We start from the raw sequence: 14,331 nt of genomic DNA on the forward strand, positions 1-14,331 counted from the left end.
ACCCTATACTCGTTGGGCTTTTTTCTTCTCGTCCTTCATTATTTTCGATTGTTCATTGACATCCTTTGTAATGAGAATCAAGGGTTGTTGAAATGAGAAGTCTTCATCCACATCAGTCTTTCACCAGATCAGTTCAAAACGAACATTAATAAACATAAAGATGTTCCATTTGTTTTATTTCAAGAAAATTAGATGAATATAAACTGCATCCATAATTGAGAAGGGACAAAATGTATAGAAGAATTATGTGTTTGCTAACATTATCAAAATTTACTTCCATCTCCAGTTATTGAAATACCTTCAGCACAAATCCGATCAACTACTTGATACAAGCAGTTTGTTACATCACAGGATTTAGGGAGGGCTGCAGAGAATGACCTTCCTTTGCCGTAATACTGGCCTTTTATATTTCATCTAACCGGACATTAATTATCATTGAATGCATACAACCAAACTAAAAAATTACAGGATATCAAGTCCGTAGTGCAAATATAAATAATTACGCTCGAACTTAAGGGACTATTTATTGAACAAGGATATATAAGACGAAATGAACAATAAAAAATGTAATCTTCCTATGCGAAACTTGAAAGCGCGAGGCTAAGAGTAAATTCAGGAGTTCACACATAAGAAGGTGAGCTACCTCCCAAGGAGAAATCACAAAGCAACATGTGTGCGTAAATAATTCAAGCATAACTTTAAAACCAATGAATATAGGACGCGTAAGTTAATGAACAATACATGAAGTGTATAACAAAATTAGTTACAAACCCACCACTTGTCATTCACTGAAAAGACCCCGTTACCTTCAACTTCCAAAACCATGACAAAATCTATAATTAGTCCCTTCTAAAAGAATAAAGGCATGAAAATTCAAATATCTTCCTCTCATATAATCATTTTCCCTTTTGCTCCTGTTTGAACAATAGATCAGAGAGCGTAGCACGAAAAAATTATGACTAAGTGAGAGGAATTTGTTAATTATGATTGTATGGTCAACAATTCCTTTATTTTTAATGTTATATTGGAATTTTTAATTGTACTTATCTCACTGTGTATTTTTTGATACTCATGCTCTCAATTTAACAAAATTCACGTCAGTAACGTTTGAATGGATGGTGGATCAGAGACAGATTGGGGGGGGGGGGGGGGGGGGGGGGGGCTGTAGCCCCCCCCCCCCAGGTCCAAGAGTTTTTTTTATTAAGGTATTTTTTATTTTTTTGGGTAAAAAATCATTTTTTTATGTGTAAAAAAAAAATTTCCACGTAGTAGCCCGATTTGAAATTTTGTAGCCCCGTCGTGGATCCAATCTTGGATCCGTCCCTGTATCCAGTAATCTTTGTGCATGGGCATCATGATTCAAACTCAAGCAATTTAATATTTAACTAGAATAATTAAAATAATTTGGAATTAAGCGAGCTAGTACTCTCTCTCTCTCTCATATATATATATATATATATATATATATATATCTGTGTGTGTGTGTATATGTTTGTGTGTATTTGGATTTTGGGGGGTGGGGGGGGGGGGGGGGGGGGGGGGGGGGGGGGGGGGGGGGGGTTGCGCTGTAGCCCTCCCCCCTCAGGCCCAAGAGCTTTTTTTAAGGTATTTTTTATTTTATTTTTTGGTAAAAAAACAGTTTTTTATATGTATTTTTTTTTTCTGCGTAGATTTTATATGTATTAGATTATTATGTTGCAAAATTTCAAACTAAACTAAAGTTGAAATTTGCCAATTCAGAATTCTGTGACCACATGAAATTTACTCTATAGAAAATGTTAAGAATTATGTACCGAACCAATACCACTTGTAGAGAAATACTAAACTGGAACGAGGAGTATAGCAATATGAAAATCAAATAATAATATGAGATTTACGTCGTAAAAAATACTAGGAGAATTTTATTAATATCAATAATGGAAGATTACAAATTATTGTGTAGAATGTAGGTAAAACTTTTTTCAGAAATTTACACATCATATATATAGTGTTAAACATGGTATAAGATGTAGTGGAATTCAACTATAACAAGTCTATACAATAACGGAGTGTTTAGGAAAAAATAGGATTCAAAAATCTATCAAAATCGTGAACTGAACATTCACAGGATAAGACTGTTGCTCGAGGGATGGTCTGATGGACGTCAAGCGATGGCCCACTGCTCGAGCGACCTCCTCGCGGATAGCGAGCACTAGCACCCCTATTTCGAGTGCGTAGTAAGCACCGATGGGATGCATTCTTCTCCTTGCATGATTTCTTCCCTTCCTATTGCAAATTAGACTCTTTAAAATCTTCTTCAAACCCAACATAAATCATCAACTCCCAATTAAACTCTCAAACTGAATTCCAACTAGAATTGCAAATTAGACTTTAAATATAATTCCCAAATAGTTTGACAAATAGAATTTGGATCACACTTTAATTCTAACAAATATTTACCTTGACACGAATTCCACTACACTGAAAAAACTTCAAAAATTTTCCACCCGGAGACAAATTCCACAGTAAGGAGTAAAATTTAACTATTCAAGAAAAATTCTCCACAAAAAATCCTGCAACAAAAAAATTATCCACCTCTTCCAAAAAACCAAACTCAATAACTGAGTATCAACTGAATTCTAAGCACTGGTTAGCAAGATTATCTTGTGTACCAAAGTTTCTCTAATTAGCCACAAGAGCACCGAATTTTTGTGGAGGCCTAGTATCACTCCCATGTCTATCTCTAAGAATTGAATACCGAGGCATCGCTGGTGATGGTGGCAAAACTTATCTTTAAACTTCTGAGCCTGACTAAGATGTATTCTTTAGTATGCTAAACCGAACTCCGACGGTACTAAGTCAAACATAAAATCCACCCAAGTTCCTAAATTTTGCTAATAATGTCCAAAAACTCTGTAGAACCAAGTAAGACATATAATTGGAACCTCTCAATACTGGTTATCCTATAAGGTGTATTATTTCCTATTACCCCAACACCTTTGGAAACAAATTCCAAAGAATCCAATCCTTATCAGTTTTGGAGTTGCCGTTAGAAATAACCAAAAGTTCTCCATGATTGTAGCAATCTTCTACAATACCAGCTTCACCTGAAATTTTTGGTTGTTTTTCCTTTTGATTTACAACAACTAATTTATTCTTCTTTTGCAACTTATAACAATCATTCTTAATGTGCCCCCATTTCTTGCAATAATTACAAACTTTATTACTATAATTAGACCTTAATCTACCCTCACATAACCATAATGAGCAACAAGTCAGATCCAACTAGGTATTTCTCCTTTGAAAATAGAGCATCATATACTTTTTCAATGGTAAAAGTATCATGAATATATAAGATCACGTCTCTAAAAGACATGTATGAAGTAGGTAGCGGACACAACAATATCAACACTAAATCTTCTTCATCATTCTTAACCTCCAAAGTTTTCAAATCAATGATGATGTCCTTAATAGTAGCTAGGTGATCTTCTAGTAATGTACCTTTTGCCATATGATGAGAATTCAAACGTCGCTTCAAATGCAGTTTGCTGGTTAGACTTTTCATCATCCATGACCTATTTCAACCATTATGTAGAGGATATTTTCTTTTTTAAAACGTCCTAAAGAATATGATTCAAAAGATAAAGATGAATCTATGATAGGATCTTTCGATCCTTACATTGTTTTTCCTCCATAGTCCAAGTTGAGAATATCTTGTTAAATTTCAACAACACATCATCGAAATAAATCTGAGCGAGCACTGGTCACATCTTTACCCGCAAAATTGAAAATGTGGTGTTGCGATCCAAAAGCAAAATATCATACTTTATAGTTGCCATTACAAAAAAACCAAATCTCAAACTGAGTTAATCGAACCTGTCTATGATGCCACTTGTTAAGAATTCATACCGAATCGCTACCACTTGCTAAGAAATAATAAACTGGAATAAGAAATATGGCAATATGAAGATCAAACACGAACTCATGAATTACGTGGTAAAAAGTACCACAATAAAAAAAATGAGAATTATATTAATATCAATAATGGAAGATTACAAATTATTGTGTAGAATGTTAGCATTGATTTTTCTAGAGGTTTACCCCTCATATATACAATGCAAAAAAGAGCCTAAGATGAGGTGAAGTTCAAGTATAACAAGTCTATACAATATTGGAGTGTTTAGGATAAGATAGGATTAAAAAAATATGCCAACATAGCGATCTAAACATTCCTCGGATCAGATTGCCGCTTAAGCGATGATCTGGCAGATTTCGAGCAATAGCCAACCGCTTGAGCGACCTCCTCGCGGACAGCGAGCGCTGGCACCCCTGTTCTGAGTGCTTAAGCGGATGTTGAGCACGCAGCGAGTTCGATGCAATGCTTTCTTCTTCTTGTATGATTTCTTCCTTTCCTATTGCAAATTGGACTCCAAATCAAATCATATACTCCAAAATTGAATTCCAACTAGAATTTCAAATAGACTTTAACTAGAATTATCAAGTCGACTTAAAATAAAATTCCCAAATCTTCCAAATAGAATTAGGGTCACACCCTAAAAATCATTTTTTATATTCCTTCCGACTTGTCCAAATTATATGATATTAAGACACGTCTTACATAAATATTTGAAAATTAGAAAGAATTTCTTGAAAAATAAGAACAAAGAACTTCTCCACTTACGTTATTGGACTAAAATCGTCATGGATCATTTCTCCACTTTCTTTCCAAGTCCATACATGTCGCACTTTTTCACGTAGTTTCAATCCAAATAGTAGAAGTTTTAATAAAAGCATAAAAAAAGTAAAGTTGTGAGACGTTGAGAAAAAAATATTGTGTATAAAACAGAGTTATTATAATCAAAATAGTATATTTCAATTTATTCAACAATTTCACATTATATATGTAATTTTATAATATATATATTCTTTTTAACAATTTTAATTTTTCTTTAACAATATCAATTATGTAAACTACTTCCAAAAATTGTATTAGTGCTTTAGAAATATTATGCTTATCATTCATATTATACATAAGACATGCAACATATGTGCTCACTACTGGTACAGACTAATTAGAGAATGTCTACAAAAGTTCATCTCCAATTCAACATCTCCATTGCTACTATATACGAGTAAGTGAACTTCAAGGTATTATCAATGGCTTCGAGAACCAAGATTTTATGTTTTATTTTATTTGAGATGTGTAAACTTTAAATAACTAAGTAAACAGAACCTTAAAAGTTAGTTTGATTTGAAAATTGAAATGATATTGTTTGGAGATTTTTTAAATAGAAAATAGTTCAAAAATCGACCAACTGAATCGTGTTCACCCCTAGCTCCACTTAAAAGGACAATATGTATTATGGCTATATATGTATCGTACAAATAAGCACCTAAAACGTACTTTTAAGCAAGACAATATGCAGTAAGAAGTAATATCTCGATTTTAGCATCTCAATCAAAAGACATTTGATGAACAAAATATTAGATGACATTACATCTTATGAAGTTACACAATACAGCAAATTATTGTAATAAACTTGGCTCATATCATGCATGGCATGCTCAGTCGAGGTTCCGTTCCATTTGACATTACATATGAAATGGGATGGATATGCTGATGTTGTTCTCACTGGTTAGAGGCGTACTAACAAATATATGTGTGTGCCCCCATGTTCATATACTAAGGACATGATTCACATTTTATAATATCATAAAAGAATCACGACAGGATCATAAGAAAGTGCACACATTTTGCTTAGTGAAACAGTGAATGAAGTTTTATTACTCAATAGAAAGATAAGTATGCAAACAGGAAATCACAAAACTTGGAAATTTAGTACAACACATCAAATGCTGAATCATTCATTTTAAAAAGATAAAATACTGTAAAGACAAGCGAAATCAATAATGTCGTACAGAACAATCAAAATAACAAAGTACAATCCAAAACTAAAAACCCTATAAAAGTAGAATACAATCTCAATAATGTCAAATTACAAACAAGAAATTGCATAAGTGATGAAACTAAAAAAGGCATTTATGGTGTTGGAAGAAGGTAGAGTTGATTACTGAGATATCTCCCAATGTTTTTGCGTTTCAGAATTCAGTCAATCCATTTTCAAAGGTAGAGTTGGAGAAAAATTTCCTAAGAATGGGAGCTGCTTCCAGACTTTGCTTTTTTAGCCTGACACTGCATAATCCTTGGTGAGTAGTTGCTCAATAGAGACTTGTGAATGGGATGACATTGATAGTTTTCAACTATTAACTAAAATGATGCTAGTCTACTTCAAAATGGATCCTAATTTTTTTATGACAATTTTGCTTCATGTATTGGTGATCAATATTGAAGTAACATACAAATATTGGTCAAGGAATTGATCTATACCTTTAAACCCTCAAGTTTGGTTTCACGTTTATGAAAGCGACCTGATTCATCTTGCTGGACCTGTTGGCAGGTTAATCAATATCAGCCATGGTGTATCCAAAAATTAAGAAAGTAAAATACAATTATAGGATGAGGAATTGATTTACCCCAAATTTTAGTGGATAGACTTTTGTTTTTGTTGGATGGATGAAAACTCGAAGGCCATCATTTCCTAGGTTTCATTGCTCATCTAGTATGCTCTTAGCCGAATCCACAACGGGGGGACTGGAGGAATCTATCTCAATTATCTCAAGTGTCGGTATTTCCCCAATGCTAGATGGAATCTCTACCAAATTCGAGCAATTCCTTAGGATTAGGTGCTCGAGACATGGAAAATGATTACTGTTGGTAACAAGTGCACCAAATCTGTCTCCCAAATGAACAGGAATTTTAGTTTGAGAAATTCCCCTTGATTTGGTAACCACTCACTGCCCCGGAAGGCAAACTCACGCAATTTCAGAACTTCTAGATTGGGCAAGGAACCAAAAATACTCATGTATTCCCAATCAATTCTACCACGCTTCAAAGTTATCTTTTTGAGACTTGACGGTAAATTGATGCTCCGAGCAAAAGTGGAATCTGCTGGCCTGTCAAAGAGAATCTTCAGTGTTTCTAGTTTCTGGAGATGGAAAAAATGGTTGAGAGAGTGAGATGACTTGGAATTATAATGAATTCCCAATTTCTTTAAGTTTGAAGTTAGTTTACTAATGTCATAATCCAAATCGTCTAACACAGACAGTGTCTCTAGATTTTATAGAAGGAAAATACTTTCAGCATTTGGGGAAAACGAGGAAGGAGCAGGCAGGAAGACTCGAGAGAATCTGAGATGCCTCAACTTTTGCATACTCCAAATTTCAATGGGCAGTTCACTTGCAATTCCCCCTGGATCTTCAATAATTAAAGTCTGTAGATTCCAAAGGAGAGTAATAGAAGCTGGAATCACAGAATGACAAATGGGAGCAATGTACTTCAAGTTAACTGGTAGTAGTATTTCCTGTGGGAACCCGCTAAGCTCTAATCCCACCATATCCAATACCTTCAGCAATCGACAACCAAAATAATAATAAGAATGTAATCGAGTATCATCCCAACCATTATAAATAAATGAACGGACATTATACATTGATTGCATTGTAATGTCCTCCTTACTGCCACTATATGAAGCATCATGGTGAATACTCAGACGGCGCTTGAAACTTGCCTCTTCTAGAAGGAAACGCTGATGCCTGCTCTTGACATAAAGAAAATCCTCTTCATGAGCCATCCTCACGCAGAGCTCTTTCAAAAGATCATGCATTCTGCAGGTTTTAGTTTTTCCATTAGCAGATCCTTTTTGTCCAACCAAAATAAGATTTCTACCTTTAAGTTCCATAAGATATTTCTCTGCAACCTTATCCGTTTCAATTACAAATGGGCCCACAAATCTCTCAGCGACCCATAATTTGATTAGTCTAGATACAGGAATCTCATAGCTTTCTGGGAAAACTCCCATGTAAAGAAAACATGGCTTCAAATGAGAAGGCAAGTTATTGTTCTGAGCAGTGGTCATCTTTTTCTGCTGTTATTGAGCTTAAATTTTCGGCAACATACTCCCAGTAATCTAGTGGCTTATTGTCCTTCACAAGTAGTCCAGCAACCACCACAATTAATAATGGAAGTCCTTGACAATTTTTTACTATATTCATTCCGAAATCCATCAACGCAGAAGGGCAATATCGTCCTTGAAAGGCCTTTTGATAAAATAAGTTCCAACTTTCTTCCTCGTTTAGAAAACGCATCAGGTGATGAGTGTTAATTGAGCTGGCATAATCAGCTACATGTATTAGTCTGGTCGTCAATAGGATTCGACTGCCACTATTGTCATCTGGAAATAACATTTTTATGTCATTCCAAGCATTGGTACTCCACACATCATCCACTACAATTAGATATCTCCGGCCCACTTTTGTATATACGTTCTTTTAGTTGTTCATAACGCTCTTTGCGCAACTCATCACTAAGAACACCAATGTCCTCTAAAAGGCTAAGAAGAATTTCCCGAATATGATATTGTTGAGAAATTGTTACCCAAGCACAAATATAAAAGTGGTACGCATCAAGTCTTGCCTAAATCCCACCAGAGTATTCTGGCCTCTACGAGATGGTCGTGAATGTGATGACAAAAATCTCCATTGCTCAAGTTTTTGTTTGCCAGTCCCATCACTCATCTTCACCATCTCTTCTACAAGGGTATCAATTTCTGATATTATTTTCTACAAGTCCGTAATATTTATATATTCCTCTTACATCCTGGAATAAACTTTTCTCACTCTTTTCTGCAAGCCTGTTTGCCAGGATTCAATGACATGTTCAGCATGATAAGCAGCGTCTCTGATTTTTATTTCCAACGATTTCACTTTTTTGCTGCTATATTCGGATGATTCAGTGAGGAAATGTAATAATTTTTGGACATTTTTTAGCAGAGAGAAAATTTCTTTGCGATCAAAAGGAATGGAAAATCTAGGAATGGCAATAAAACCCGCTCCACCTCAAATGGGTTGGTGGGGCGGGGGCATCCCATGACGAGAAAAAAAAAATTAAAAATAATTTTATTTCTAAACAATTCACCCGTTAAAAACTAATTTTGAATTTGTATTTTTTTTCTAACAATAATATAATTCGAAATTTCGAAAATGTAAAAAAATTAAGCGGGGCAAAAAGTTGCCCCCCGAATCCGCCCCGTTGCCATCACTTGAAAAATCTATCTTCAAAATAGATCTGATCAAGAATGATCTTAAGAGAAAGAACAGGAGCGAAAGCCATCTCTGATCTCTAGAAAAAATGCTCAAGCAAAGAAATGAGACGTCAACACATCAAGGAAGCACTGCTAATGCAAGCAATTATAGGCCTTATAATTTCTTGCAGCATTCCTACTTTAATTCCATCCCTTTGTCGGTATGGTCAAGTTTAGGCACATAACTCCTTCCATGAAATGACCCTTACGGAAATTATTTTAAAAGTTCTTCTTTATTATTATTATTATTTTATTATTATTATTATTTTGGTAAGATCCTTTATTATACTTCAAAATTGCTAAAAATATATTTTTTTTAAATAATAATCATAAAGTCAAAAAAACACGTTAAACCCGACCAACTCACTAAGTTAACAATTTCATGGAGTGACGAGATATTTTGTGTCTTGACATGGCATGGTGCTAATTTGACATACCATGTAGCAATTACAAGTAAGATTTGTCGTGGTACGAAGAAATACAAAAAAATTGCTCTCAAATATTTCAAAATTTCATATCATAAGATATATGGTCTATACCCGAGTTAAAGAAGTTTCATTATCAATTAGAGCATTTTTTAGTTTACTAAGGAAATAAAAGAAATAAATGCAAAGTTTAGGTGCTAAATTGTAAATAATGAGAATGTATTTTTAGATGAGAATATGATAAATTAAGATTATTTAGTGATAAAAATGACTATTGGAAGCTAAAGATTTTGAGTTGGGTCTCTTTTGATAATTTTGGAATGTTGAGGGAATTGAAGTGAAAAATAAATATTATGCTAGAGTAGGGATGACAAATTGGCTCGTCGGCCTAAAAAAGCCCTAAACAGCTAGACTCAAGGCTCAATGACATGACCTATCCTGAATCATCCTAGTAGACCCGAAAAGTGACATACACCGTTGATAGATGTCGAATAGGTGTCAAATCTATCACCAAGGCTGACTGTGAGCTATTACAAAAATACGCTAAAATCAAATGCTTATGTAAAATATAATGCGATGGGCTCAAAATATTTACTTCATGCTTCATCAATATGAATCATAACTCTCAATATGTCATGTGGCTATCACTCTGAAATCATTAAGCTCCTCCAGCTATAAAAACCAAGTGCCACCTGTAGGAAAAATCATGGAAAAATATATGAGTTAATAGCTCAGTGAATGAAGAAGTTAGAAAATAATTATACTTTTTTCATTTATAAATCTTTATCGAAAATCAAATTTGCATCATTTAACAGTCCAAAGTATAATAACATATAGTAATAGTGAAGATGTGAAACATCATCATAATAGTGAAATATATAATCTCATAGTTATGATACAATCATCAACACAAATTTATAATATCATCTCATTGTACCACATATAATCCGCTAAAAATGTATCCTTTGACTGAATTTTGTAATCCACCTCTCAGACTAAGAACTTTCGCCATGGGCCTTTGGCCCCCTCTGTGAACAAAAGCGGATCTCAAGACCTTTGATAACCAATTCTAGAACACGACCAAGGCCTCTCAGTAAATTATTTGTACACGGTCAAGACTCCTTCATCCACGGTCCAAGACCCTTTAATTTAGTATAGAACATGACCAAGACCCCTTTGTGAACTAGAAGAAGTATTTAATCACGGTACTTTTCTGGTCGATCTCAATATTACATGTCACGTTCCAATTCATAAGTAATTCACGTACAACTTTTATGATTTCACATATATCATAATGAAAGAACTTAATATAATAATCATGTAATTGTACAAGAAATTCACATAATTGCACATAAAGTAATAGTATAATTAATTTATCAATATTTGAAAATATATAAGTTTTTTCCACTCACAAACTATGTACACAAATCGACTCAGTTGGTAAGCTGTCCTAATATCCATATCGCCGCCTAAAATATGACATAATATTTAGATTAACAATTAACTATTTTAAGTAATTTCAATAATTAAATAGGTGATACCAAATTCTAATCCTTTTTTATACTTTAACAATATTCCCCAATTTCTTTAATAACTTAAGCTATTTTACTTCTTTTTAACTTAATTTCATAACTTATTATAGTTCAATAGTTCCCTTTCAACAAAATTGAATTTAAATTGATAATCTAACAACTCTTAAATTAAACATAACTATTCAATGAGTAAACTTTAGCTCGCCTGTAGAAATTGAGGAATTTAAGTTTAATAGTAGAAAGCACTTATTGTCTAACAACTTGGCGATTTTTTTTTCCCTTCTTCTTCCTCTCTTTTTTCTTCCTCTTTTGTCTTTCTTTTCCCTTGCTCTCGTTTCTCTCCCTCTTGCTATGTATTGTGTGTGGAAAATGGATTGTCGATATATATGTATATTTATGAAATGGACAAGGATAGCACTGGAATTGGCTAATACATATCCCATGCACCACCTGTCTTTTTTCCCTTTTTATTTTTATTTTTATAGCATGACATGTTTGACTAAAATTTTTCTTTGACTTCTCTTTTAATTAGTTAAGGTATTACAAAACTCACTCCCTTAAAAAAATTTCGTCCTCGAAATTCAACTTGCTATATACGAAAAAGTCGTGGATATCATCTGCTCTTCACTTTCCCATGTCGTTTCTTCTATAGCCTGATTCGTCCATAAGATTTTAACCAAGGAAATAGTCTTAATATGCAAGACCAGTTCCTTTCTATCCATTATCTGAATTGGTTATTCTTCATAGGTTAGATTTTCAATCAATTTCACTGATAATGTTATAGCATAAGTTAAAACTGATATCCATTACTAAGTCTTGAACATATGGAATACATGTTGAACCAATAACTTAAATATCATCTTGATGATCAATATGTGTTATTTTTAGCTTTTCTTTTATCACCTAACGATAATATATACACAGCTTCAAGTTCAACTCCTTCGAATGCAAATATACCTTAACCTCATGTGGTCAACAAGTATGGATCTTCACACCATGTGATAACGTCACAATTCCTTAATGTCAATTCCAATATAGCCAATTATATAATGTTTTAATCACATCTCTTTAACAATCTATAGTATCATCCATAAATTATCATTCTACGAAACACTTTCTAAACCATAACATAAATCATTATCCTGAATCAATCACTCACTATCTTTAGATATAAGAGCAAATATTTCCTCAGAATTTCCTGATAGCAAAAACTTTTGACATTTCTATACCCATACAAATTTTGTTCTTTCTTTCTATGAAGAGATAATAATAACATTTAATCCATGAAAATCTATACTCTTATTCCATAAACAGGCCGTTGATCTATCACCAATGCATAACCTTCTTGTATATGGCATAAAAGACCTTTAATTGAGATAATGTAATCTAAAGCTACTATTCCACAATGAGTAATATTTACATGTGATGATTATCTTAGAGTTTGGACTATTCAACATATCATCCATATATTCCATAGCAAATAGACTTTGATAAGAATGGATTATGTTATTCATGAAATCCAAAATACAATCGAAAATAACCTAAACTTCACATCACTAAAATTCATTAAATTCAACTTAATTTTGAAATTTAACTCGAACCTTCCAAATTGTGGGTAATATAACATAATAATCAACTATTGGCCTTGACAAAATAGTTAACTTAATGACCCAAATATATCATCACACTATTTTGCTGTAAGATAACAATTACATTCATTTACTTGTTATTTACCATATCATGTTATGATCATGTAACCTTATCATTTATTGTCATATCATAGGACCTAAAACATTTAATCATATTGTTTTCCCTTAACATCGCAAAATAATAACTTCCATATATATCACACGAATCTTTTCACAAATCAATATACCACTAGGATTTCATATGTTATTTTTCCAATCTCAATAAATTCCAACTCTAGCATTCTCTACTCTCTTTTAACACATAAACATACCTTAATGCACATATCCATTTAATTCTATTTCTTAAACAACAAATTACACATAATAAGTGATCCTTCTGAAATCTATCCCTATTTTTTCCCCTTATAATCAAATAACTCATAAATAATTGAAATAATTGGTATCACCGAAATGTTAATCACATCAACACCTAAGATATACACTAACACATTGTTATCTATCAATCAACAAATCATTATTTCATCTTTCACAATTTTTTTTATTATATAGCATAAACATACACCATCATAATTCTCTATCATCATTCATATAAGTGCCTACAAATCACCAAAAAGTTTAGATAACGCCATTAACCATTTAGCTTTCCAAGATAATTAGAATTCCTTACATGATTGTCATCAATCGCTCATATATAATATCATTTTCCAGTATTTATTGTGCAAGCTATAACTAAAAAAGATTTTTCTATATATACACTAAAGGATCATGTAATCCTTCATATAATTTACTATTTAGGGAAATGTATACTCCATTTCTTCAAATACGAAATAATTAAACTCTAATTCCAAATTGGTAGATGTTCAATTTTTTACTGTTAACAGGTACTAAGTTACATACACCACCGTACCAATCCAGCAACTTATAACATTTTCAGCCATCAAATCATTGCAACTGCCATACTTATATGCTAGTCATTTTTAAATCTGTTAAGAATATGCTTTTGACACGACTCGTCTCGAATCACCCTAATAGAATCGAAACGTGACGTGCATCGATGATAGATGTTGATTAGATGTCAAATCTATCACCAAGGCTAGCTATGAGTTATTACAAAAATGCGCTAAAATCAAATGCTTATGTAAAATATAATGCGATGGACCCAAAATATTTATTTCATGCTTCATAAATATAAATCATAACACTCAATATGTCGTGCGGCTATCAATTTGAAATCATTAAGCTCCTCCAAATATAAAAAACCAATTGTTACCTGTAGGAAAAATCATGGAAAAATATATTCAAGTTTAATGGTGGAAAGCACTTATTATCTAACAACATGGCAAATTTTCCTTTTTTTTTTCCTTCTCCTTCCTCTCTTTTCTCTTCCTCATTTCTCTTTCTTTTCCCTTGCTCTCGTTTCTCTAGCTCTTGTATATATTGTGTGCGAAAAATAGATTTGTCGATATATATGTATATTTATGAAATGGATGAGGATAGCACATGAATTGGCTAATACATATCCCATGCACGGCCTGTCCTTTTCCTT

The 14,331-nt window shown here is 33.0% G+C and overlaps 1 protein-coding gene across 1 annotated transcript; it reads right to left on the reverse strand.

Annotated features, from left to right (window-relative positions):
- Positions 1–6,719: 6,719 nt before the first annotated feature.
- On the reverse strand, positions 6,720–7,898 carry LOC111399847 (putative late blight resistance protein homolog R1B-16). Its single transcript, XM_023027340.1, has 2 exons — positions 7,175–7,898; positions 6,720–7,132 (listed from the first exon to the last, which is right to left on the reverse strand). Exons 1-2 carry the CDS (start codon positions 7,896–7,898, stop codon positions 6,720–6,722), a joined length of 1,137 nt encoding a protein of 378 aa, XP_022883108.1.
- Positions 7,899–14,331: the final 6,433 nt, after the last annotated feature.

The sequence above is a fragment of the Olea europaea genome, chromosome 9, assembly GCF_002742605.1.
Source record: "Olea europaea var. sylvestris chromosome 9, O_europaea_v1, whole genome shotgun sequence".
Taxonomy (NCBI): Eukaryota; Viridiplantae; Streptophyta; class Magnoliopsida; order Lamiales; family Oleaceae; genus Olea; species Olea europaea.